This window comes from Talpa occidentalis, unplaced genomic scaffold, assembly GCF_014898055.3.
Source record: "Talpa occidentalis isolate TD23 unplaced genomic scaffold, MPIMG_talOcc4v2.1 talOcc4.6, whole genome shotgun sequence".
In the NCBI taxonomy this organism is placed as follows: domain Eukaryota; kingdom Metazoa; phylum Chordata; class Mammalia; order Eulipotyphla; family Talpidae; genus Talpa; species Talpa occidentalis.
Window position 1 is genome coordinate 60,076,712 of NW_023604972.1, and position 24,863 is coordinate 60,101,574.

At 34.3% G+C, this 24,863-nt stretch overlaps 1 protein-coding gene across 1 annotated transcript in view; it reads left to right on the forward strand.

Annotated features, from left to right (window-relative positions):
* Window positions 1-24,863, forward strand: part of GRID2 (glutamate ionotropic receptor delta type subunit 2) — a 1,708,541-nt gene that overhangs the window by 1,396,866 nt on the left and 286,812 nt on the right. Inside the window, exon 13 of the mRNA XM_037529328.2 lies at window positions 21,357-21,552. Coding sequence (XP_037385225.2) covers window positions 21,357-21,552 — 196 coding nt within the window. The remainder of the gene's footprint in view (window positions 1-21,356; window positions 21,553-24,863) is intronic.

The window sequence follows — 24,863 nt, forward strand, 5'->3', positions numbered from 1 at the left end:
TTCCTGGTCCCTTATTTAAGTTTTCTAGATTCCTGCTATGAGTGAGACCATCCGGTATTTTTCTTTTTCTTTTTGGCTTATTTCGCTGAGCATGATCCCTTCCAGTGCCATCCATGTTGCTGCAAATTGCATGTGTTTATCTTTTTTGAATGCTGAGTAATATTCCATGGTGTATATGTACCACATCTTCTTGATCCAGTCATCTATTTTTGGGCATTTGGGTTGTTTCCAAAGCTTAGCTATTGGTAATATGGTTATTTTAATGATGTTAATTCTTCTAAGCCATGAGCATGGGATATCTTCTATTTCTTTGGGTCCTGTTGCTTTTAACAGAGTTTTATAGATTTTAATCCATATGTCCTTCATCTCCTTCATTAATTTTATTCCCAGGTATTCTGTTCATTTGGTGTGATTGTGAAGGGATTGTATTATTTATTTCCCTTCCTTTTGATACTTTATTTGCATATAGATATGCAACTGACTTTTGTGTACTGATTTTGCATCCTGCCACTTTACTGCATTAGATTATTATTTCTATTAATTTCTTTGGTAGTCTAGGCTCGCTATGTATACTAGCATGTCACCTGCAATTAGTGAAAATTTCACTTATTTTCCAAATTGGATTACTTTTATGTCTTTTCCTTGCCTAATTGCTTCAACCAGGACTTTCAATACATTGTTAAACAATAGTTGTAACAATGGGCATCCTAGTCTTATTCCTGACCTTATCAGAAATATTTTCAACTTTTTACCATTTAGCATGATGTTGGCTGTAGATTTGTCATAAATGTCTCTATGATGTTTAGATAAATTCCATTTATTCCCATTTTACTGAGTATTTTTGTCATAAGTGGATGCTGACTCTTGTTTATTGCTTTTTCAGCATCTACTGAGATGATCATGTGATTTTTATTTTCTTTTTGTTGATCTGGTAAATGACATTGATTGATTTTCATCCTAAGGATATAACCCTTTGCTAGGATTTTGTTGATGATTTTTGCATCTGTATTCATGAGAGTAGTTTATATTTTTCTTTTTTGGACTGTCTTTGCTTTTGGAATCAGGAGAATGTTGGTCTCATAGAATGTGTTAGAAAGTTTTACAACTTCCTCAATTTTTTTTTTTTTAAGATTTTTTTAAATTTATTTATTTACACAAGAACCAGGATACAGGCCAGATTCAAGGGAGGGTGAGAGGATTCACCGGAGACAGAGCAGGGAACAGAACAGGCAGACTGACTGAAATACACCGCTGAGGGGAGCAGCGGGTGAGATATGAGAGGTCTGCCACGCCATGTGGGACCCTTCCCGGCAGGCTGGGATCTAACCGGCACTGCAGAGGCTGCGGACAGCCTCACAGCACTGCATTCAGCCACCTGTGCCACCGGGGGAGGCCCAACAACCTCCTCAAATTTTTTGAGGAGTTTGAGCAGCATAGATATTAAGTCCATTCTGAAGGTTTGGCATAATTGGTTGGAGAAGCCATCTGGTCCTTCGCTTTTGTTCTGAGGAGACATTTAATTACTCTTTCAATTTCATCACCTGTAGTTGGGCTGGTTAAGCTATCTGTTACATCTTTATTCAGTTTTGGGAGGTTGTTTTAGTCTAGAAATACGTTTATTTCTTCTAGTTTGTCTAGTTTATTTGCATATAGATAATATTAATAGAACCTTATGATGATATACATTTCTGCAGTATCTTTTGTAATTTTGCCTCTTGCATTTCTGGTTCTATTTATTTGGGTGTTCTCTCTTTGTAAGCTTAGCTAAAGTCTTGTAGATTTTATTTTTCCAAAGAACCAACTCTTGGTTTCACAGGTTCCTTGGACTGTATTTTTGTTTTCTATTTTACTATTTCTGTTTGAATTTTTATTATTTCTTTCCTACTACTAGTTTGAGGATACTTTCGTCTTTCTTTTTTAACCCTTTCATCTACAGTTAGATTGTTTACTTGTGGTTGTCTCTCCATCTCCTTTATTCTTGAGATATTTTTTGATATCTTCTTTAATCCAGAAGTTCAGAAGTATTTTGTTTAGTGTTTACATGCTTTGCTTTACACCAGGATTCTTTTTGTGATTAAATTCCAGCTTTATACTAAGGTGACCTGTGTAGATGCTTGATATAATTTCTACCTTCATATATTTTCTGATAAATTTTTTCTGCCCAGTATGTGATCTATTTTTGAGAATGTTATGTGTGCACTTGAGAAGAAAGTATATTCATTTCCTTCAAGATAGAAAACATGATAAAATGACCATTAAATCCATCTGGTCCAACAATTCATTTAAGGTCTTTATTTGTTTGCTAAATTTCTTCCGGATCATCTATCCTTTTTGTTTACTTTGTTGTTTTAGGTCTCTTAATTATGCTTTATATAACTAGGCATACCTATTTAGGCACATAGATATTAATAAAAGTTATATTTATTTGATGAATTATTGCCTTAATTATTATATAGTGTTTATCTTTGGCACTGATTACCTTTTACATTTGAAAGTCTAGTTTGTCCAATGTGAGAGTCACAATTCCTTCTTTTCTCTGTGAAATATTAGCATGTATAACTTTACTGCAACCTTTTAGTTAATTTTGGTCTTTCGGTGTTAAATGGGTGTCTTGAACACAAAGTAGAGAAGGTTAAAACTTTTTAAAGCCAAACTCTTGAAGGCTATTTCATGTCTCTGGAGTTTACATGCTGTTCCTCTCCTTGAGACAGAGAGGCTTCTTCTACTTGCCCAAGCACAATTAGTAATTATTTATGTCTCTTCTTTTTGAGAGTATACATTCTTTTTTTTAAAGACTTATTTATTTATGCATATAAGAACTGGGGTACAGGCCAGAGTTGTAGGGGCTAAGAGGACACCAGAGATAGAGTGGGAAACAGAACAGACAGACTGACTGAAATACACTGCTGAGAGTAGCAATGGGCAAGTCAGGAGAGATCTGCTGTGCCATGTGGGTTGCTCCCTGGCCTGCCAGGATCAAACTCATGCTGTAGAGGCTGTGGATTGCTTCAAAGTACGGTGCTTAACCCCTTGCACCACCAGAGAGGCCCGAGAGTATACATTCTTTAAAAACAAAGACTTTTTACCCTAATGACTCACAGAGTATCTTACACAGACTATTAATAATAAGAACAAATAACATAAACTGAATGCCTGATAGATACTTCCTAAATGCTATCATCTGCAATTAGCAAATATGCCAAACCTTAATTGAATTAAATAAATAATTAATTAATTAAATAAATAAAACCCACAAAGTCAATTATAAAATATTAAAAAAAAAATACCTTGCAGAAAAGAATTGATGAATGAATTAAATCTAGGTAAGTTAATTCCAGATATTTCCAAGTTATATGGTATCTTACAAGCATGCACCAGAGACCATGGATTTAAATAAATCTGCACTCGAATTCTTTGTCACTTATTAGCTAAATGCACTTGTCACTTTCTGCTACCATTTTAAGTCCCATTTTCCCTATAGGACAAAAGAGAATTGGTTTTTATTCATAAATTTATTGCAATGAATGAATGAAAATAAGGTGTGAGTAATGGCACAGTTCATGAACAAACCCTGCCTAACATTCCCTTCCAATTTTCTACTTGCTCTTTAGGAGATCACGTAGACTCCTTGTATTGTTCTCCTTTCACCCCCATTTTTGGTGGTGCCAATAATTATAATTTTTATCATTTTTTCCACAATTTCATACAGTAAATTTGTTTTTTCTTCTGTTTTACATGAACTTGAAAGACTCTTACTGCTGTTGTTGTTGTTGCTATTGTGTCTGAAATTACTGCCACTGCCCTACCAGCTTCTTGAGTGTTGTATCTTGTCCTGGGACTTAGACATTTTCCAAGGGTAAATATAAAACAAACTGTTTGTCAGCTAGCCTTATCTAAATTTAAACAAAAGTAAGGATTCAGCATAATGATTCACTCTGTTCCCTAATCATCCCTTATTAATTATTAGTGAGATCAAACTGTTACTGTTAGTCACTAGCTCCAAATCTGAGTCAGGGTAGCTATCTCTCAGGGAAATTTTCTCTTTTAACTCATCTTTAACTACAAAGCATTAGCACATAATTATTTTATGTGGCTTTCCCTCAAAGATAAGAGGATTTAATGTCTCCCTTTTTTTGAACCACTTTGCATCTACCTTGTTTGTACCCTGAAGTATATCTAGCTGTATACTGAAGTATTATGCTACTTGTTTACCTTCTTAATTAAAATGTATGTTGTTGGAGTTAGTTTTATCACCTCTGTAATCAACACAGTGCTTTATATAATACCTTACTGATTACATAGTTGATTATAAGTAAATGTTCATTTAATAAATCAGAAAGAGACTTCATATATATATGTTTTCATATATATATATATATATATATCACAAAAAATCAGAAAGATGCATGAAAGTTATTCCTTGATTGTGTTCCTTCATGATGAGCCATGAGCCCCAAATTGTATGCTGTCTAGGTTTCCTTAGAGTCTCCCCCAGGCTCTCACAGCTTTCCAATAGGAGGCAATTTTAGAGCTCTCAGTAGGGGATTACACACTTTATTAGGAGTAGCAAAAGTAAAGTTGACTGAAGTGAGCTGGGTCTGATTCATATTGCTTTCATGTTTCAGTTTAGCACAGAATTGTGCCGGCTACCTCCGGAGCACACAGGCTCCACAGACACAGGAAAACATTCATCTCCTTGCTCTATTAATGCTCATTGCTAAAATGGCTTACCTGTCAAAAAACTTAAGTACTACAGTGATGGATATTTTATATACATATAGACATCTAGATGTTATAAACAGGATTTTGTCTTTCTTTTTGGAAAAAAAAAAAAAAAACTCTGAGGTACTGGTCTTTCAAAGTCACCCTTCAGTGAGTATTTAATTAAAAGTTCTTCCCCACTTACTTGTGTCTCCCAGGAACAAAGCTATTATTAGCACTGGTATAGACTCTATTTACACTAAGCTCACCAAGACAAAAATTTTGCCAAAATAATAAACTCCTTCAACTCCTAAGATGATCTCCTTTTTCTGGACAAGCTCAAATAGTCTCAATAAATCAAACCCTTTCTTTGTTTTCCTCCCAACCTTAGTCTTCCAAGGTTAGAAACCTATTAACTACTCAATAATATAAATTCCTTTCTCCTCTCTATTTCTTTTTACTTTCATCCTTACTTGATGTCAGCAAGATAAATTTTATCTACCACAGGTATATGGATGTACTTGGAAGTATGTATCCTACACTAAGGAATATTCTGTTTACTCATTGCAGAGAAGATGGCTTGAATATGGAGGATACTTTTGTGAAATTAATAGTGATAAATATAGCAAGACAATAAGACCACATTATGATCACCATAGACAAGGAGGAAGGAAGGAAGGTAAATTGTGCAAAAGTGTTCAATTTTATGGTAAAGGATAGAATTGAGCTTTTAGTGGTGAATATAAAGTCGTATATCCACACTGATATGTAATGATACATACCTGAGACATATAATGTTATAATGAAAGGTTTCCTCAATAAAAATGTATATAAAAAAGAAATTAACAACAATTGCATTGGTGCCAGGTTTATTTGGCAGATCTCTGCTGAATAAGACACTGAATCTAGAGACCTAGGTTTAAGTGTTCAAGTTTATTTCCTGCTACTAAATATTATAGCAAATTTAAACCCATACTTTACCTTACTTTTCCATTGCTAAATATGATCTATTCCTTATTTCATTCTACAGATATTTTTCCACATTTTGAATTAAGTTATGCTCATGCCCATTCAACTATATCAATTGCACAGATGAGTTAATCTCATTAAATAGCATCTGACATAGTGGATAGCCATATATTCACATGGAAACCTTAATTTTAAAAAAATCCTGCATTAAGAGGCAGAACTGAAAAAAAATGCTTGCTTTGCCATGATTTCCTATACTTTAACTTTATTCTGTATTTTTTAAGTCCCGTTTTTCTTTCCCTATTGTCTGCACTCTCCATCTTGCTTGCAATCTTAGTATGTTGACTCTCCCCTCCACTAAGTTATCGTCTAAGATCATTATGTCTTTGAACCTCAAAGTACCTCCACAAGCGTATGTCATCTAAAGATGTTCAATTCTTTTTAAATTGTTTTCTCCTACATACACAGAGACATACAACATAGTCATAGATACAAATACACACTCAGTACATATACCACTACTCCTCTTTACAAACCCTTATGCTAAGGACAGTTTGAAAAATGCCAGGTACCCCAGATCACTGTGGCAAGTCATGAGAAGGTAAAAATCAAGATCTGCAACTGGCTCAGTGGCTTTTTCATATGAGGAGTATCATTTTCTGACATGGATGCTGCGGAATTCTCAAGATTGGCTCAAGATTGATTGCTCAGTGGAGGGTGGGTGGCACCTTTGCAAAGAAGTTTGAGCATTTGTAAAATTAGTGATGGTTGAAGACGTGATTCTGAGTACAAAAATATACATTGCATTCCTGCTTTTAGTTTAAACTCCTCAAAACCTAGTACAGAATAGTAGATGAAGTCTATGAATAGTTCTTAAAAAACACTTTTTTGAGAAATCTATGGACATACTACAATAGAAAGAAGGAAAATAGGGTTTGTATTTGGAAAATTTTAAGATAGCAATAAAGATGTGGCCCCCTACTCTGTTTTCTGAAGAATCAGGACTTTTGTTTTTAGTTTCATGAGACTTTTCACTGAAGAAAATTACCTCCCCTTGCTTTAGCAGTAATGTTGCTTTGTGTCTTCAAATAAGCTATTAAATTAGCCCTACTGTTTTTGCTGGTAACTCTCTTAGTTATTTCTTTCCAATACAAAGAAAGTGCTAATGTGATTCATGTTTAGAGCTCCTAAAGAAAACTTGTAGAGAAAAAAAATCACAAATTACTATTCATTCCTCATTTGAACCCATACCATATTTTATCTGGGTCATTATTTGATGTAGTAATATTATATATTACTGTTTCATAGCCTGTTAGAAGGCATATGTGAAGTGGTGATCAATTGGTTCAATATCATTCATTCTTGGATGATAAATTGCATGAAGTTTATTTCCTTAAGTCAACATTGATTCTGATTTCAGTTAACATTGTCACTGTTGATTTGGACTAAGGAGTAAGTTCATTAAATACGCAAATATAAACTTTGTATTGAGTAAGGGTGATTATTGACTAGAACCAAACTGTAAGGATCCATAAGGACCTTGACAAATTAAATGAAGTAATTAGAAAAAAAAAAAAAAGCTTAATGAGGACAAATATGTAATAATGCACTCAGAAACAGAAAAAAACAATCTCCACTCTTCATTTTGTGTGGGTGTAGAGTCTATATGGGTGTTTGTATATGTATATGTGATAGTTCAAAATTGGAGGATGAAGGCATTGTCAATGAATCATCCATCAATTATAAATATGAAATGTAGCACTGATTTTTACAACGAAAATGACCAAATTCAGCTTGCAGTATAGAAGTTGTTCAGCCTTTTAAAGCTTAGCATGATCTATTTATAAAATCCATAAATTATGCAAAAATTGAAACACAAGAGAAAAACCTTAGTTGATAACAATGTACAACATGAGTAATAGATCCTATGGTAAGAAATAGAGCAATTTAGTATTTAACTAAAAAAGAAAAAGGATAAAAATGAAAAAGGGGTTTATTACATTAAGAAATATTGCATTATAGGAAGTGACTACTTACATTCCATTTTCACTGAAAATAAAGTAAGTGGTTTTTATGAAACAGAGTTTTAAATTATGCTTTAGTAAGGACTTCTTAATGTTATGCTTTCTAAGCTATTAAAATGCCTTAGGAAGAAGAAAATTATCAGTTTTAGGGACCAACTTATGTACCTTAAGTTATATAGTCAAATCATGTGATACTTCCAGGAACTCCTTCAAGTCTCTGATAATATGATTGTATAAGAATTCTTTCTTAAGACCACCTAGAATTTTTTGTTCCACAGGAAAGTTCATGGGAATTATTCAAGTCCTTCCTGCATTTTCAATACAGGAACATAAAATTTTCTACTGTAGAATTCTATTGGGTTATTTGAGGGCAACACCTTAATGAAAATTTAAGAAGTAGTTGACAGTCACTGATGACTCAACAAAATGCTGTTGTCAGACAAATATGAGATGATTCCATATTTGCACATGGTAATTTGTAGTAAATAATTATTGCATCTTTTCGTGATATATAAGAATATGTGTTCTGTTTTATTACAGGGAAATTCATTTTACAGAGTACTGGGATCTTTTGGAATGAAGTTGTATTTAACTAGCATCTCTCTCTTGCTGTGTGTGTATATCATAAAAAGGCTTTATTTAACTATTTACTAATAGGCTGTCTAAAATAGAATACATAGTCATAAATGATAATTCTATCAGCAGGTAGAAAATTACAGTGTCTGTCAAATATCAGGATTTATGACATTACAAAATTTGTTCCTACATTATAACATGCCTCAACACATCAGACAAGGCAATCAGATTTTCAGATAACTATTTTCTTGCATTTGTATAGAATTGTCATTGTGCACATAGTTTAACTATCATTTTTATTATTTTTTTATTAAGCATCTTACTGATGCTTAACATCAGTAAGAAGGACAGAGTGTTTCTACCTTCATTTGGATTCTCTAAAGTGACGTACTGCATCCACAAGTGTGAACTGACTTTTAGTTGTGTATGGGAAATGCAAGTCTCCCCAAGTATAGTAGGATGTTCACCTAAGTATTCCTTTGTATCATTCTTTCTCAAGTACAAATACTTTACAATATTTATATATTGCATATATACATATATGTATGTATAATATGTTACATTCATTTATTACAATAGCTGCCCAATATTTCCTATGACTGCTTTATCTATACCACGTGGCAAATATTCATGCCTTATTATGGAAAAGGGGGAGGAAATAGTCCCAAGTTTCTCAGGAAAGACTTGAAATCATGTGCTAAACTGTAATACTTGATGCCTAGTTATACACCAAATGAGAATATTGTTTGGAAGGGAAAACTGTCCTTTTCATGTGTACTACAATACCTTTTCCAGAGCTTGCATACTTGAAATGCTAATAGATATTTAAATAGTTCTTAAAATAAAGGTAAAAAATATATATTTTATAAAGGAGTCCAAAACACAAATGCCTGAAGCTGTCTTTTTTTTTTTTTCTAGTTTACTCTGTTGTACCACAAAAGGGCAAGTTTGAGGATAAGAAAAGGACAAAACATAGGTGCGAGAAGAGGGATTAAATAGAAGGAAGAGAGAAAGCTGTGCTACTCTCTCCATGAGGGTCTTGCCTTGTGAAACTCTCTCTTTCTCTATAACCAAATGCATCATAACCTTCTGTCTTGCCTGGGATTATTCAAACCTGTGTGCCTCAGACTTCAGCTTCCCATTCAAAAGGCCTGTTATCTCAAAAAGGAATATTCTTATACTCGGAGAGAAAGGAAGACACAATCACTTCAGTGCTAGAATATTCTCTTTATTAGAGATAGATAGCCGTGGCTGTGTTCCTTCTCAATTACCTTGCCTATAAATTATACTTTCATAGAATGGAATATCATATGAGAAAACCATACATATTTCTTCACTGATGAGAATTTTTTTTTCCTTCGTATCATTCTTTTCAAAATAAGAAACCTAGCATTATTGGGTTAAAGGACATTCAACTCTTTTCTGAGTTTTCATTAAATAGGGACACCCCTCATGCACCTAATAGAACTCTCTTTGAGCCCTTCAATAGAGACTAAGTCGTCAGCCAGTCATTTCTTCTTCTGACTTCAAGGAACTTAGAGTTGTGCTTACTCTATCATTTACTTGTATCAGACTTTCTTTTTGGCAAACTTGTATCTGAGGAGTCTGGGAAAACTTCAGAAGGAGAAGGCATTATTGAGATACAGAATGCAGTTTCTCAAAGGACAAGTGGCTGCTAGCTGTGCTGAAAATAGGAAAATGGAAAGACTTCCTGTGGTGCTTAGTCTGCTCTATAAGTAGAGCATATTTATTATTCTTTTACTTACTTTTTTAAACAATAAAACCTTGAAAGAAAAAAATACTAAAATTTACCTTTCTGTAATAATACTCAATATTAACAATGGAGAACATCCTCTACTTGCTCTGGTACATATCTATTGTTTAGGCAATCTTTAGGAACTAAAACATATTTTTTTATTTAAATCATTTATGTTAGAAGAGATGCTTGTGCATTTTTTTTTACCATTTCATCTCGATTCTGATATTTCACTCATTATCAAACACTACCTGTGCAATCTGCTTTGCATTGCTTATATAAACAGCGCTTCTTGAAACAGATATTCTATTATTTTCCGGGTCCTATGTCTACCAGAATTGTGGAAAATAACCTCAGCTTATATAAATAATTTGTTTTGGTCCTATTTGCTAGAGTTTTCTTTTTGTCTTATCTCTAAATTGACATAGTTTACATACATGACAAAACATTTTGCCAAACAACTTACCAGAAGTGTGATGATAAATCTTTTGTATCTGACTCATTTATAGGAGAAATCTCTAAGCGCTGCTTAAAAGTTTTGCTATTGTAAACTAAAAATTACTGAAGGCTTTGACTAATAGCCCACAGAATGGCTAGTAATATTGAGTAAAAAACATCGCATTTTCATACTATGTTAATTTAATGAGAATACTGTATTTCCAAAATGAAAGTATTTTTCTTTTTTTTAAAGATTTATTTTATTTATGCAAGAACTGAGGTATAGGCCAGAATGGCGGGAGACTGAGAGAATTCACCACAGACAGAGCGGGGAGCAGAACAGGCAGATGGACCGAAAACACTGCTGATGGGAGCAGCGGGCAAAACAAGAGAGGTCTGCGGCACCATGTGGGTATCTCCCTGGACGGCTAGGTATCAAACCCGTACTGCAGAGGCTGCAGACAACTTCACAGTGCTGTGCTCAACCTGCCGCACCACTGGGGATGTCCAATGAAAGTATTTTTCTATCAAAGAAGAGAAATGGAAAAGCGGAACAGACCAATTGCAAGCAGTGATATTAAAATAATAATCAAAAGTATATCCCTCACTTCCCCCAAGAACAGAGAGTTTCAATAGTGAGTTCACCAAAAATTAACTAAAAGATATCTTTCTCAAACTCTCCAAAAAATTGAGAAGCAGGAAATGGTTCCAAACACATTGTATGAGACCAAACTTACTCTGATAACAAAAGCAAACAAAAACATCAAAAACAAAACAAAACATGGGCCTCCCCTGGTGGCACAGCGGTTGAGCACTGGGCTGCGAAGCTGCCCGCAGCCTCTGCAGCACCGATTTGATCCTGAGCCTCCAGTGAGGGTCCCACATGGCTCTCAGACCTCTCCTGCAGCGCCTGCTGCTCCCCTCAGCAGTGCATTTCATCATTCTGCCTGTTCTGTTCCCTGCTCTGGCTCTGGTGAATCCTCTCACCCTCCCGCACATCTGACTCTACCCAGTATAAATAAATAATAATATAAATAAATAAATAAATAAATTTTTAAAAAAATAAAAAATAAAGACCAATATCACTGATAAACACAGACACAAAAATCATCAACAAAATCTTAACAAAGAGTAAATTAAAAGGATCATATGGGGTTTCCCTGGTGGCACAGGGGTTAAGTCTCAGCATTATGAAGCTATCGGCAGCCACTGCAGCACAAGTTCAGTCCCCAGTCAGTAAGCTAACCCACATGGTGCAGCAGACCACTCCTGTCTCAACTGCTGCTCCTCTCAGCAGTATATTTCAGTAGATCTGCCTGTTCTGCTCTCCACTCTGTCTCTGGTGAATCCTCTTACCCCACACGCATCTCTGGCCTACAGCCCATCTCTTGTATAAATACATACGTACATACACACATGCATACATACATACACACATAAATAAAGGATCATACATCATGACCAAGTGGGACTTACTCCAGGCACCCAATGTAAAATCCATCAATGTAATCCACCACATCAACAAATAGAAAGATAATAGTCACATGATCCTATTAACATATTCCATGAAAGTACCCATTTATGATAAAAACCCTCAAGAAATGAGAATGAATGGAACATAACTCAATGTAATAAAAGCCATATGCAACAAACCTGTAACTGACATTATCTCTAAGATTTGGCACTAAACAAGGACATCCACTGTCACCACTACTATTCAACATGATAGTGGAAGTTCTAGCTAGCACAATTAGGCAAGAGATAGATATTTAAAAATCCAAATTGGAAAAGAAGTAAAACTATTGTCATTTGAAGATGTCATGATTATCTACATTAAAAAAAAACATGAAAAACTACTAAATGCTAATTTAAATGCTAATGAAAAAAACTAAAATGCTAATTGAAACAATAGATAAGTTTAGTTAAGTGGCAGGCTAAAAAAAATCTATTTACAAAATAGATATGCAAACAGAGAAGGGAATAAAGGAAGCAAATCCATTTATAATTGTATCAAAAATAATTAAATAGCTAGGCACAAACTTAACAAAGAAAGTGAAGGACCAATACAAAGAAAATCATAAGACATTATGATTTAAAAAAAAAAAGTATAGGACACAAAGATGTCCCTGCTCATGGATTAGAAGACTTAGCATTGCTAAATGATCATCTTACCCAAAGCAATATACAAATCCAATACAATCCTTATCAAAATTTTAGTGATATTTTGCAAAGAAATTGAACAAACATGAGTGAAATTCACATAGAACCACAAAAGACCCGACAATGGTGAAGCAATGTGACCAAAAAGAAGATTAGCTTATGTAGATACTAGTTGCTCTTAGTTCTTATCCTCTTCATCTCCTCCTTCTCCTTTTTGTTCTGCTCCTCCTCTTCCTTGTCATTCCCAGATTTCAAATTATACTAGAAATCAAAACAAAACTAGAATAAAAACAAACACGCAAACCAGTGAAATAGAACTAAGAGCCCAGAAAAAAATCCATATCTGTATGAGAAATTAATTTATGACAAAGTTGCCAAGAGCATACATTGGAAAAAAAAGGAAAGTCCGTTCAACAAATGCTGTTGGGAAAACTGGACAGCCACACACAAAATGATGAAATGAGATGACTATCTCATATCACATGCACATATTAGCTCAAAATGGATGAAATACTTAACTGTAAGACCTGAAACCATAGGGCACATGGAAGAAAACACAGATTAAGTATTCCACGATATCAGCTGGAGTGATGTGTTTATGGATTTGCCTCCGCAGCAAGGGAAACAAAAGCCATTGTCAACAATAGGACTGCATCAATCTGAAATACTTCTGCCCAATGAAAGTAACTATCATTAAAACAAAAAGATATCCTACTGAATGGCAGAATTTATGTTTATACACCACACAAGGAGATGTTAACCAATATTTACAAATAACTCACACAGCTCAACAAAAAGAAAACAAAGCAAAAAATTCCAATAAAAAGTGGGCCGTGGAGCTAAATAGACACTGTTACAAAGAAAATACACAGATGTCCAGCAGGCTTATGAAAAAATCTGCATCATCACTTATCATGTGGGAAATGCAAATCTAAACCACATTGCCATACCATATCACACCTGTGAAAGTGACCCAAAAGAAAGACCATAAACAAGGGGCCTCCCTAGTAGCACAGGGGTTAAGATGCAACAGATGAAGCTGTCTGCAGCCGCAGCAGCACAAGTTTGCTCCTCGGCCAGCCAGGGAGCAACCCACATGGTGCAGCAGACCTCTCCTGACTCACCTGCTGCTCCCCTCAGCAGTGTACTTCAGTAAATCTGCCTGTTCTGTTCCCCACTCTGTCTCTGGTGAATCCTCTCATCCCCTGCATCTCTGGCCTGTACCCCAGCTCTTGTATGTACAAATAAATAAATCTTAAAAAAATCAGAAATAAGTATTGGTATGTGGAGCAAAAAGAACAATGTTAGGGTCTCCCTGGTGGCACAGGGGGTTAACCACAGCACCCTGAAGCTATCTTCAGACTCTGCAGCAGAAGTTTGATCTCCAGCTGGCCAGAGAGCTACCTACATGTCACAGCAGACCTCTCCTTCTCGCCTGCTGCTCCCCTTAGCAGTATATTTCAGTCAGTCTTCCTGTTCTGTTCCCCACTTTGTCTGTGGTCAATCCTCTCACCCCCTGCACCTCTGGCCTGTACCCCAGTTCTGAATGCATAAATAAATAAATCTTTTAAAAAAGAAAGAACCATGTACAGTGTTGGTGGGGATGTAGACTGGTCCTACTTCTATGGAAAATAATACAGCAGTTTCTCAAAAAGATTAAAAATATCTGCAATATGACCCAGCAATTTCACTGCTAGGCATCTACCCCACAACACAAAAACACTAGCTCATAGAGACAGAGAGATAGATGTACTCCTATAGCCTTTGCAACAATATTACAATAACCAAGTTATGGAAACAACCTAAGTGTCCAAGGATAGAGTGGATTAAAAAGTAGTGGTATATCTATATATATATTCATATATATATATATATATATATATATATATATATATATACACACACACACACACACACACACAGTGTCTGAGAGAACATAAATGGAAATGTTAAGCAAAATAAGTCAAAAGGAAAGAGAAATACTAGATGGTCTCATTAATATATAAACTATAGAGAAACAAAACAAAGGGTCAGTTAAAACCAAGCCAATAACAAACACCAGAAGTCTGACTGTAGAATTGAGGCTATCAAAAAGCAACATGGAGAAGGGACCTGATGGACAATGGTGGAGGGTGGAGAGCTACTGGTGTCTTGACGAGTGTGATGTGTTAATGTAAACCTGAGGAATGTGATTCTGCAACTTTAAGTCATATGCAATGTCACAAAGAAATGCTAACTCAATTAAAAAAAAAAACATGAGAATCAACAATGTATATTGCAATAAGGTATATACAAAGCAGTAAAATTTCATATAACACAATGCTAAAATGTGAGTATATTCTAATTGTTAAAAGAGTGCAGAGAAGGCAGAAGAGCTTGATTTGGAAGTGAAGAAATTTACGAGATAGACAAGGAAATATCTTGCTTTGAGATAACACCTACCAAGACATGAAGCTGGTATAAAACAAGGAATGATGAAATTGTTTGTTCGCCTATAGTGTAAATATGAATGAGGTAAAAAGTTTTTTCAGAGAATGAAAAATAAAAACTTTCAGCCATATTTTTTCAGGATCTAGAATGTTAGTAAGTTCAAACTGTTTTCTCAGGCCACTCTGGGACTATTTAAGCAAGGGATAAGGTATAGGTCACAACTTACATCAGAAGGAACACTTAAGGGCCTCCCCAGAGGCACAGCGGGTTGAGTGCAGCCGGTTGAGCACAGCTCTGTGAAACTGTCCACAGCCTCTGCAGTGCAGGTTCGATTCCAGGCTGGCCAGGGAGATCCCCACATGGCGCCACAGACCTCTCCTGTCATGCCCGTTGCTCCCCTCAGCAGCGCTTTTGGTCTGTCTGCCTGTTCTGCTCCCCACTCTGTCCCTGGTGAATCCTCTCACCCTCCTGCACCTCTGGCCTGTACCCCAGCTATTGTATAAATAAAAAGTAAATCTTAAAAAAAAAAAAGAAGGAACACTTAAGCTGTAGTGCAAAGGATGAATTAGAGATACATGAGAGAAATATAAGGAAAAGTTCTGGAAATCACTTTCTAGGTAGAAATTATCAGGGTATTAGCAATTGAAGACAGATTTGCAAGATTTAGGAACCCAAAGGTATAGAACTTGGTGAAAGATTAAATGTGGGGGCCTCCCTGGTGGCACAAAGGGTTGAGCACTGCACTGTGAGGCTGTCCGCAGCCAATGCAGCAGGAGTTCGATCCCCACCAGCCAAGGAGCAACCCACATGGCGCAGCAGACCTCTGCTGACTCGCCTGCTGCTCCCCTCGGCGTTGTATTTCAGTCAGTCTGCCTGTTCTGCTCCCCACTCTGTGTCTGGTGAATCTTCTCACCACCTCCTGCACCTTTGGCCTGTGCCCCAGTTCTTGTATGCAAGAGTGAGTGAATCTTTAAAAAAGAAATAAATAAATGAAGTGGGGATATAAGACAGAACACAAATAAGTAATAAGGATTCACTGAAAATGAATACAATTGGCGGGTAAATAAGGAAATGGCAAATCCAGAAACCATAGTATAGAACAAAGTAATAGAAATATTAGTAATAAATTCTATGATTGCCAACTACTGATAACTAAGTATGTATAAAGAGCTAAGTACTAAGTTAATTTTCTTATATTCAATATCTGCTTCATACTTCCAGATAAAATTATTTCTCCATCTTTAATGTGGATAGAATTTCAGTTTGTAAACATTGAAATAGCAAATCTTTACATCTTCAATACCCACATTTCAGAAGCGAAGTGCTTGCCAGGGTATGACTCTGAGCAGTTCCTCTCAGGCACTGGTCTGCATTGTCTGAAGACTGTAATCCATTTTCAAACATTTCCTCTGCTTCTTGGATCTTAATGGTACTAAGTCTTATTATTTTGCTATATTGTTATTTAGGTTTTACAATTATTCTGGACCCCTCACATTTGAACTCTACCCACAAGAGTTTTCAGCTGCTAGAACCACTGAACTGCCATGGGCACCAGGCGAACTCTTTATATGCTTGCTAATTGCCTCTTGAGGCTATGATAATATCCATTCTCTGGTGAATATTAAAATGAGCAACAAGAAAACTGCCTCTGCATTTTAGGGGAAAATCTTGATCTGAATTGTAGGATACATTTAATATATCCCTACTTGTTTGTCTCCTACTATCGGCCCCTTTGCCTCAAGCATCTAGTGCCTATCTACCAACCATATTATATCTTTCTCTCCCTGAAGAAAAATGCACTGTGATAACTTGAGTTTACTTGTTCAATTCCATAAAAAATAATAAAAAAAAGGTATTAGACTTAAAATTCCCCAGAACAATTCCTACCTTATCATTGTTGTCTGTTGATGAACATTGCATATAACCCTATTCAAAAGTTGAATAAAGAAAAACAAAAATGAAAGAGAAACTGAAGATTGGAAAAAATGCTTATTCAAGTTATTTGAAAGATTATCTGGGTAAAAGCTAGTCTAGTGTTAAAAAAAAAACAGATAAATATATGAGAGAAAACTCACTGTAAAGAGGATAGTCGTTTGTTCTTTTTTACCTCACAATTTAAAAATGTAAATATTTTATCAACACTTATTATAGTATTTTCATTAGCACAAATTCATATTGGTGTTCCAAAGAGTTTGTTGTGAACAAAGTCATAACGATTTAGCATCATAAATTCATACAATCCTGTACTTGGAAAGGAAATGAGATAGATATTCATGCCAATTCATGAATCCTTTTCAGCAATGTTTATAAGGGATCATCCTGACACACACACACAACACAGTATTTCAGAAATAGCTAAATAGGACATTACAAGGAGAGGAAACTTTATAATAATAACCTTCATATATAAGCAGTAGGCAAGTTGATTTAATAAATGTGCTAGGTTGTCTCATGATCACTCTTTGAGGAGGGCACTATAATTCTCTCTATTTTAGAGTTGAGGAAAGTAAGATTAAGTGGTGAACTAAAGTTAATACATCTCACAGATAATAAATCTTGTTGATTTTAAAATCTAACCTACCCAATGTCAAAATTATTGATATCAGAGATATCTGATATCAGATTTTCATATATCAAATTAATTTTCAATGCTTGAAAGGTTTTAAGTGTTTATTCTTCCATGGAAAGAGTTTGAAATAGCCTAGATCTGCTCAAATTCCTAATACTTATTACCTTCAGATATGGGCCAGAGTTTCCCAGCATACATAATGTTCACACAAATAACTAAACATCACTTACCAATCAATTCTTAAAACTGACTAGGTGTCCATGATGGCTAGTCATATAGAACACTTGTATGAGGAATGAGAATGAGAAAATACGGCTGATTAGAGAAGCAAAGCATTTGCCTTTTATTATCCTTTATCCCATATCACTAAGATGCTCAGTTTAACTTCGAGTGGTTGAGTGGGGATGTAGGATTGGGAGAGGAGGGCTCAGGTTTACCGCATTCAGAGTGATCATTTACTGAGTTTTATGGGAGTATATGTAGGTTTTATGTGATTAAATGAAAACATGAAGCATCTTGGCATAAATATATTCATAATTAGTTCTTTTCTAGTATGTTTAAGGTGTTTTTATCTGTATAGATATGTTCTCTATAGCTGTTTGTTTCTGTGTCCTGGTAAACATCGCCAATTATTGAAAAATAAATGTAAATATTTGCCGTGGTAAATTAATATATATATAGTATGTTCTTATTGAAAATTTTAGAAGTGTTTGCATTTAAAAACAATGATTTAGCATGCCTAAAAATTAACCACACAGAATGTTGAAGTTCAGCTTTTATTTTTAGGATACTTCTTTCAAAATAACTTGCAAGTGTTCTTTTAGGACTTGTAGTATAGACCACAGCATTTCTGCTGATCTTACTTGAAAGCCTTATTAGTATGCAAATAATAAATTGACCAGTTATTCTGTTCCTAAAAAGTCTTCTCTTTCTGTAAAAAGCTACTATGTTCATTTCATTTTGCTTCATTTTAATTTTGCCAACTTTGGTGTTATCTTGGTGTGCTGTAATGGAATGATACTGTATCGAATAAATTTGGCTGTATCATGTAAGTTGTAATTTTTACTGCAAGTATATCTCAAAGCAAATTTGTAAGTTGAACTTGATATCAGCAAGTAGTGGGAACATGCCTTTGTTCTAAGTTACAAAATTCTGTGCTAATATGAGTATATTGAAAATAACCTGTCCTTTTCTGAGATGGAAAACTTCACATAGGCAATATATTAACTAATATTTTATTTTATTTTATATATTTTACATCATTTTTCAATTTTGCACAATGTATGCATTTTCATCTTGGCTATAGTCCCTGGTAACTAATATTTTAAAAAGTTAATGTGTACAGAACAGTTTCACCAAGTAAATTATATTGGTATAATTCTATTATATTTAAGATGATGCTTTGTCACAGAAACCCAGTTATATTAAAGATTCTAACATTTGATCTCAATTTTCTTTTCATGGAAAGTTAAGAGTGAACATTAATTTATTTAATAGTATATTACTAGTATGACTATATGGGAAGCCCAATTATATATTGAGATATAAACATATGACCTCACTGCCACCAAATAGAAGCCACAGAGAACAATAGTGAACATTGATTGTTAGATATGTATAAGTTACCAAAAAAGTTTTTAAAAAGTAAAAAAAAAAAAAAAAAAAAAAAGATCTATTGTCAAAACAACCAAGCAGAAAATGACCAATTCTCTTCTAGGTATTTTTTGATGAAACCTAGAATGTCCTTCTCCAGCCATAGACCTTCAAGTTCTAGAAGGTGCAAGCTCTACATTTCTGACTATTCTTGACATGTGTATTTAAAGAAATTAAATGAGTGAACAAGCCATGGTATTATAATCTCTGTGTGTGTATGTATGTGTATAATTTCACTTCTGACCCCAGTAACTATTTTAGGCATCCTCCAAAAGTAAAGTAAGAAATATGTTAAAATATGAATGTTTTGAATACAGTTTTCCTCCTATTGCTATAAATGGCAGTGATTAGCAAATTTTTCTTTAGAAAAAATTTTCTTATAGTCATACTATTAGTAAAATTATTACTGTGTGTCCCAGGAGCAGATGCCCTGTCACTTAGGTATTAAATTGTACCTGTAACTCACTTTTATTCTTGCCTTTGCTACAATTACTTGTGCTGTCACTTTAGTTTATCTTTAACAAATGGGTAGAATTAGTTCAGTAGTAGTTGAATATTTCATAAAACTCTTTGAATAGTAATTTTTAAATGCATCACTTTATACAGCAGAAGTATAGAGCAAAAAGGAATCATCATGGTAGTTTCCTTAGAGTAAATGATATACATCAATAACAAATAAAATGCAGAATAACTGTTGCTTAAATTTATCATTAGAAGTTGGCACAGATTATCATCTAACAAACACCATCCATAATTTATTGTTTGCAGCACAATTTTGCAACAAAAGTGGAAACTGATGACCTATAAGAGTACTTACAACATCTTTGTCCAGTGCTAGCGATGGTTGCAAAGTATTCCCAGTCAATTATCAGCAAATGTCCCCTAGAAACAGACTAAACAGTCAGTGGTATAACTAACGTGAGATTCATGGTCCATGTGTGTGGAGGGCTCTGAATATAGCATGGTTGTTCAGAATATAGCATCGTGTTTCAAAGCCTCTCCTCTCATTTCCAGAAGTTAATTAAGTTAAAGTACATCAACATCTAATTTTGAAGAGTACAGATACAAATTTTTGTTAAATGTCAGTCATTAGAAGTGAATAACTATACAAATTCAGTGAGTTCCAGTGGAGTGGTAATTGGCTCTCTGAGTGGGAGAAGTAGCTCAGAAACTCAAATGTAAGAAAATTAATCACAAATCTAGAGATGAATAATCTGGGACAAGTAGATACCATCTGTAACTCAAAGATAGAGTAGTGATCTGTAAAAGAGAAAAAATGAAAACATATTCAGCTTTCCAGAGCATGAAGTTTATTCCATTGGAATACAAATGGTACAAATTAACTCCCCTAACCCTCCACATCCCTAAAGCAAATATAGCAAATGAAATATAAAAACAAGATTATCTGGAAACTTCACAGATCTACCCTTGAATCCTTTCCCTATCTCTCATGAACTGTGCCACACTGAGCAAGTCTCTTATTCTTTCTACTTAAGTTCCTCATGTTATAAAATGGATGAAATAAACCTGAGACATTGCTATGAGGATAATGTATGTCAATTGTCTGACATGTACATAGCAGCCACTGTATAAATAATGACTATAACAAATACTAATTTTTTAGGTCTAAACATGTTCTTTATATAAAATATATTTTTTTAAAAAAGGTCTAGGCTTTGCCACCTAAAAGAACATAAGTCTATGATATATTGAACTCTTTATTAAAAAGTAAATTATTATATATAATTATCTAGCAATTTAATTTTATTTGTCTTTGCTTTAATGAGATTGGTAGATTTATTTACATGATGAGAACTCACAAAAGATTATTATCTTTCACTGGAAAAGTTCACCTTTCCTTCAGTAATGACCTTGTCTTCCCATGGCTGTGGATATAACATATATTCTAAGTGCCATTCTCCTTTTATGTTATACCTTAATAATCAGAAACAAGAGAATACAAAAATAAAAGCAATTTGACATCATCTTTCTTCACATGGAGTGCACTTTCCTTCCTTTAACTTTGTTTTCACTTGAAAATAGTTAGTAATCGTGTTTCTCTTCTCTCCCAATAACCAAGGTCTCTCCAGGACCTTTCCAAGCAAACAGACATCCCTTATGGCACAGTCCTGGACTCTGCAGTGTATGAGCATGTCCGCATGAAGGGAATGAATCCTTTCGAAAGGGACAGCATGTATTCTCAAATGTGGCGGATGATCAACCGAAGCAATGGATCAGAGAACAATGTGCTAGAGTCTCAAGCAGGCATTCAAAAGGTATGGCCGTCATTCTTCATTAGTAGCCTAAATGTGTTTCTGATAGTGGAATTGCTAACTTGAGACTGATTTCTTTCTTTTTTTCTTTAACTCTGATATAGAATTTTCTGCTAAATTTTACCTTCTGTTGATTTGCACAAGATTTTGAGGCAATTCAGTGCACCAGCAAGGGAATGCAGACTCCTCTGTGGTGTGCCTAAATCGGTTTCCAGTGAAATTCTAAAGCTAAAAAATGGATATAGTTCAGAACAGAGCCTAAGATTTATGCACAAGAAAAAAAAAGGGGCTTATATAAATCCCATTTCAAATACATTCAGTTTAGCCATTCCTTCCAATAATCAGGGTATTTTCTATTCCATGTGTTTTACCATAAAAACCGTGCTTTGCTTATAATTATGTGAAGTTATCTGTGAGTAAAAGTGTTCCTTGTCAACAACTGTTCCTACAAATGTCTTCTTATATTTCTTAAGTGAACATCTTTATCCATATGTTATTTTTTATGTATTCATTATCTAGAAGTTACTTTATTTCAGAAAGGCTTAGAAAGTGGTTTTCTGTGTGGAAAACATGAAGCTAGTTTTATTTTGGAACATGGTTTTTAAACATTTATACAAAAATAATTCCTTCTTCCTCAGACTCTACAAATTTATATAAGAGAAATAAATGATTTTCTGAAAATTATATCCAGTGGTGAGTGCAATGAAAACCACAATGATTGATTGATACTCAAAAATAATTATAGAATGAATTGATGAATTTCAAAATAGCAGCAATGGCAGTATATACTTTTTGTCTGTAAGCTTCTAAACAGAGTAATCTGGATACCAAATTCTTAGTTTCTTGTTCAAAAGAATATTTTCATAATTATAAAAAAAAAGTTAACCACAGGTTCTAGCATTTTCTCTACCTTTTCATGCTATATCCTCTGTCTTCTGTTATTGCTGTAGTCCCAAGAGTCAGCCGAGAAGTTGTTACATTCATTACATTGGTATTATTTTAAAAGTTGATGATGCAGATATAAACCTCTTTTCAAGTAATAATGATGCTTTCAAGGAATTGAATATCCTCTAAATTTTACAAATGAGCTCTTACTCCTTCTACCTTTTGTGATCCTAGTTTCCAAGAGCCCAGGTGCTGATCCTAAATTTTTTTGTTGTTGTTTTTTCCAAGAGACCCATAGGCTTTCAACATTGTCTACTCCAGTTAGTAGAGATTTGGAGGTGGCAAAGGAGAGTGTGGGGTCAATGGACATAAATGTTGTCTGGGGCAAAATAGGAAGGTAAATATTTTAGTATTTACTAAATACTCAAAGGATATAAATGAATTTGAGCCTCAGAATAAATATACTAAATGGTTTTGGTAGAATATTTTCCTTTGCACTATTGTTAAAAATAATTTTGTTTCCTTGAGGATAAGTATAAATTGAAATTCATAGTTTATATTTCTGTTCAATTTTATAAATAATTTTTAGTTTATAAGATTTATTTCAGTTGTGTTTTATTTTTATTTTTATTTTTTCATTATGATTACTGAAGTGGCATTGGTTTACAACATTGTATATGCTTTAGGGGTATTAGTTTCACACATTTACAAATGTAAGGTTTTGCACAATTCCCACAGCCAACCTCCAACAATCTTCCATCACAGTCCATTGCAACTCAATGATCTTTCCAATTTTAGAAGTAAAAGATCCCCATGTCATACAACCTCTTTCTGCATTGTCATTTCAGAGTGGGTTCATTTTCTTTTTTCCAAGCAGATTTACCATTACCAGCAGATTATTTTAAAAACCTTTATTTGACTCATTCATTCATTCCGTATTTGCTAAGTACCAATTAAGTACCAGGCACTGATCTAGGTACTGAAGATAAACTCAACCACTTAGATATGATCATTGGAATCATATACTTGAATCTATAAATGCATATATGCATCTAGTGAGAGAGCTAGGAAGTAAAACTAAAATACATAATCAAACAAAATAATTTTAATTTTAACACATACCATGAAAAACAAATAGGGTGGTATAGTAGAAGTTGAAAAGGGAATCTTGTTGAGTGAAAATGATCAGATACACCTGAGAAGGTAAAATATTAGCACATCATAGGAAAAGCCTGACGACATATTCAGAAACTGAAAAAATCAACATAAATGTGTCACTTTGAATGAGAGAAAATGGAATGATATTAGTAGACAGGGGAGAGATCATGTCTGTGGGAATTTGAAATTTATTTGAATGACAAAAAATTCTACAATAACAGGGAAACATCACAATTCATTTTTACCTCTCAAGATCTCGATAGCTGATGCATGAATAGGGTGTAAGTGTATGCAAAGAGTGAAAATAACTCTGGTCTTAGAGACAAACTATCTGGTTTTCTTTGCTGGTTCTTCTAGTTGGTAGCGACATAAGTTTAGAGAGTGACTTGGCATCTCTCCAGCTCACTTTGCTTCTCTGTGAAATTATCTAAGTGTGTGAATTAACAGCTGGTCTTTGCAGGCACAGTCACCTGAGCCTGAAAAAAATCATTTTTTTAAGTAAAATATGTAAATATGACTAAAATCACTTGAACTCATAATTTTCATGATGATAGGAATCCCTATATCATGTCTTTGCCATTGTTACATATGTGTGCACATGTGTATGTGTGCACAAACATCCATAAGCAGCATGATTAGAACCATAACCTAAAAGATGATCATGAAGACCACTTGAATGAATAGATATGTGAGAGATTTGTAACTACAAAGCTTTATTATTAAATGTTTTCTCATATTAACTTAAAATTGTGCCATAATAAAAAAGATAATGAAATAAAATGTAGAAAACAATTTCTATTCCCTGGTTGTCTGCTGGTATAGAGGGCTGAGAGATTAAAATTGCAAATCAAGTTACCAAGTATTTTATTACACTGTATTTGTTCAGTGTTCTCACTTATGAATGGAGTGGTGAAAAGTGTCTTTCGGAATTTATAATGGAAGATATTAAAGTGAACTTTGCTTATAGTCTATATTTCATTCAACCAAATGTTTGAAAAATGATTATACAGAGTAGAGATAATTAATAAAATGGATCTCAGTTCAGTTTGCAAGGTTGTAGCCAGTTTCTATTAAAACACAAAACAACCAACAAATAAATAGCAACTTGCTCACCTACTGTAGCTCATTGGGTGTTCATTAGATTGAGAACTATTAGATGAGAATGTGGCCTTGGTTCTTCCTCAAGTAGCTAGTCTTGCACAAGGCACATAGAAGCTTGTTATTCTCTGCCATTATTTTCTGCCATTTGGTTTTTAATTTGTGCAGGTAAG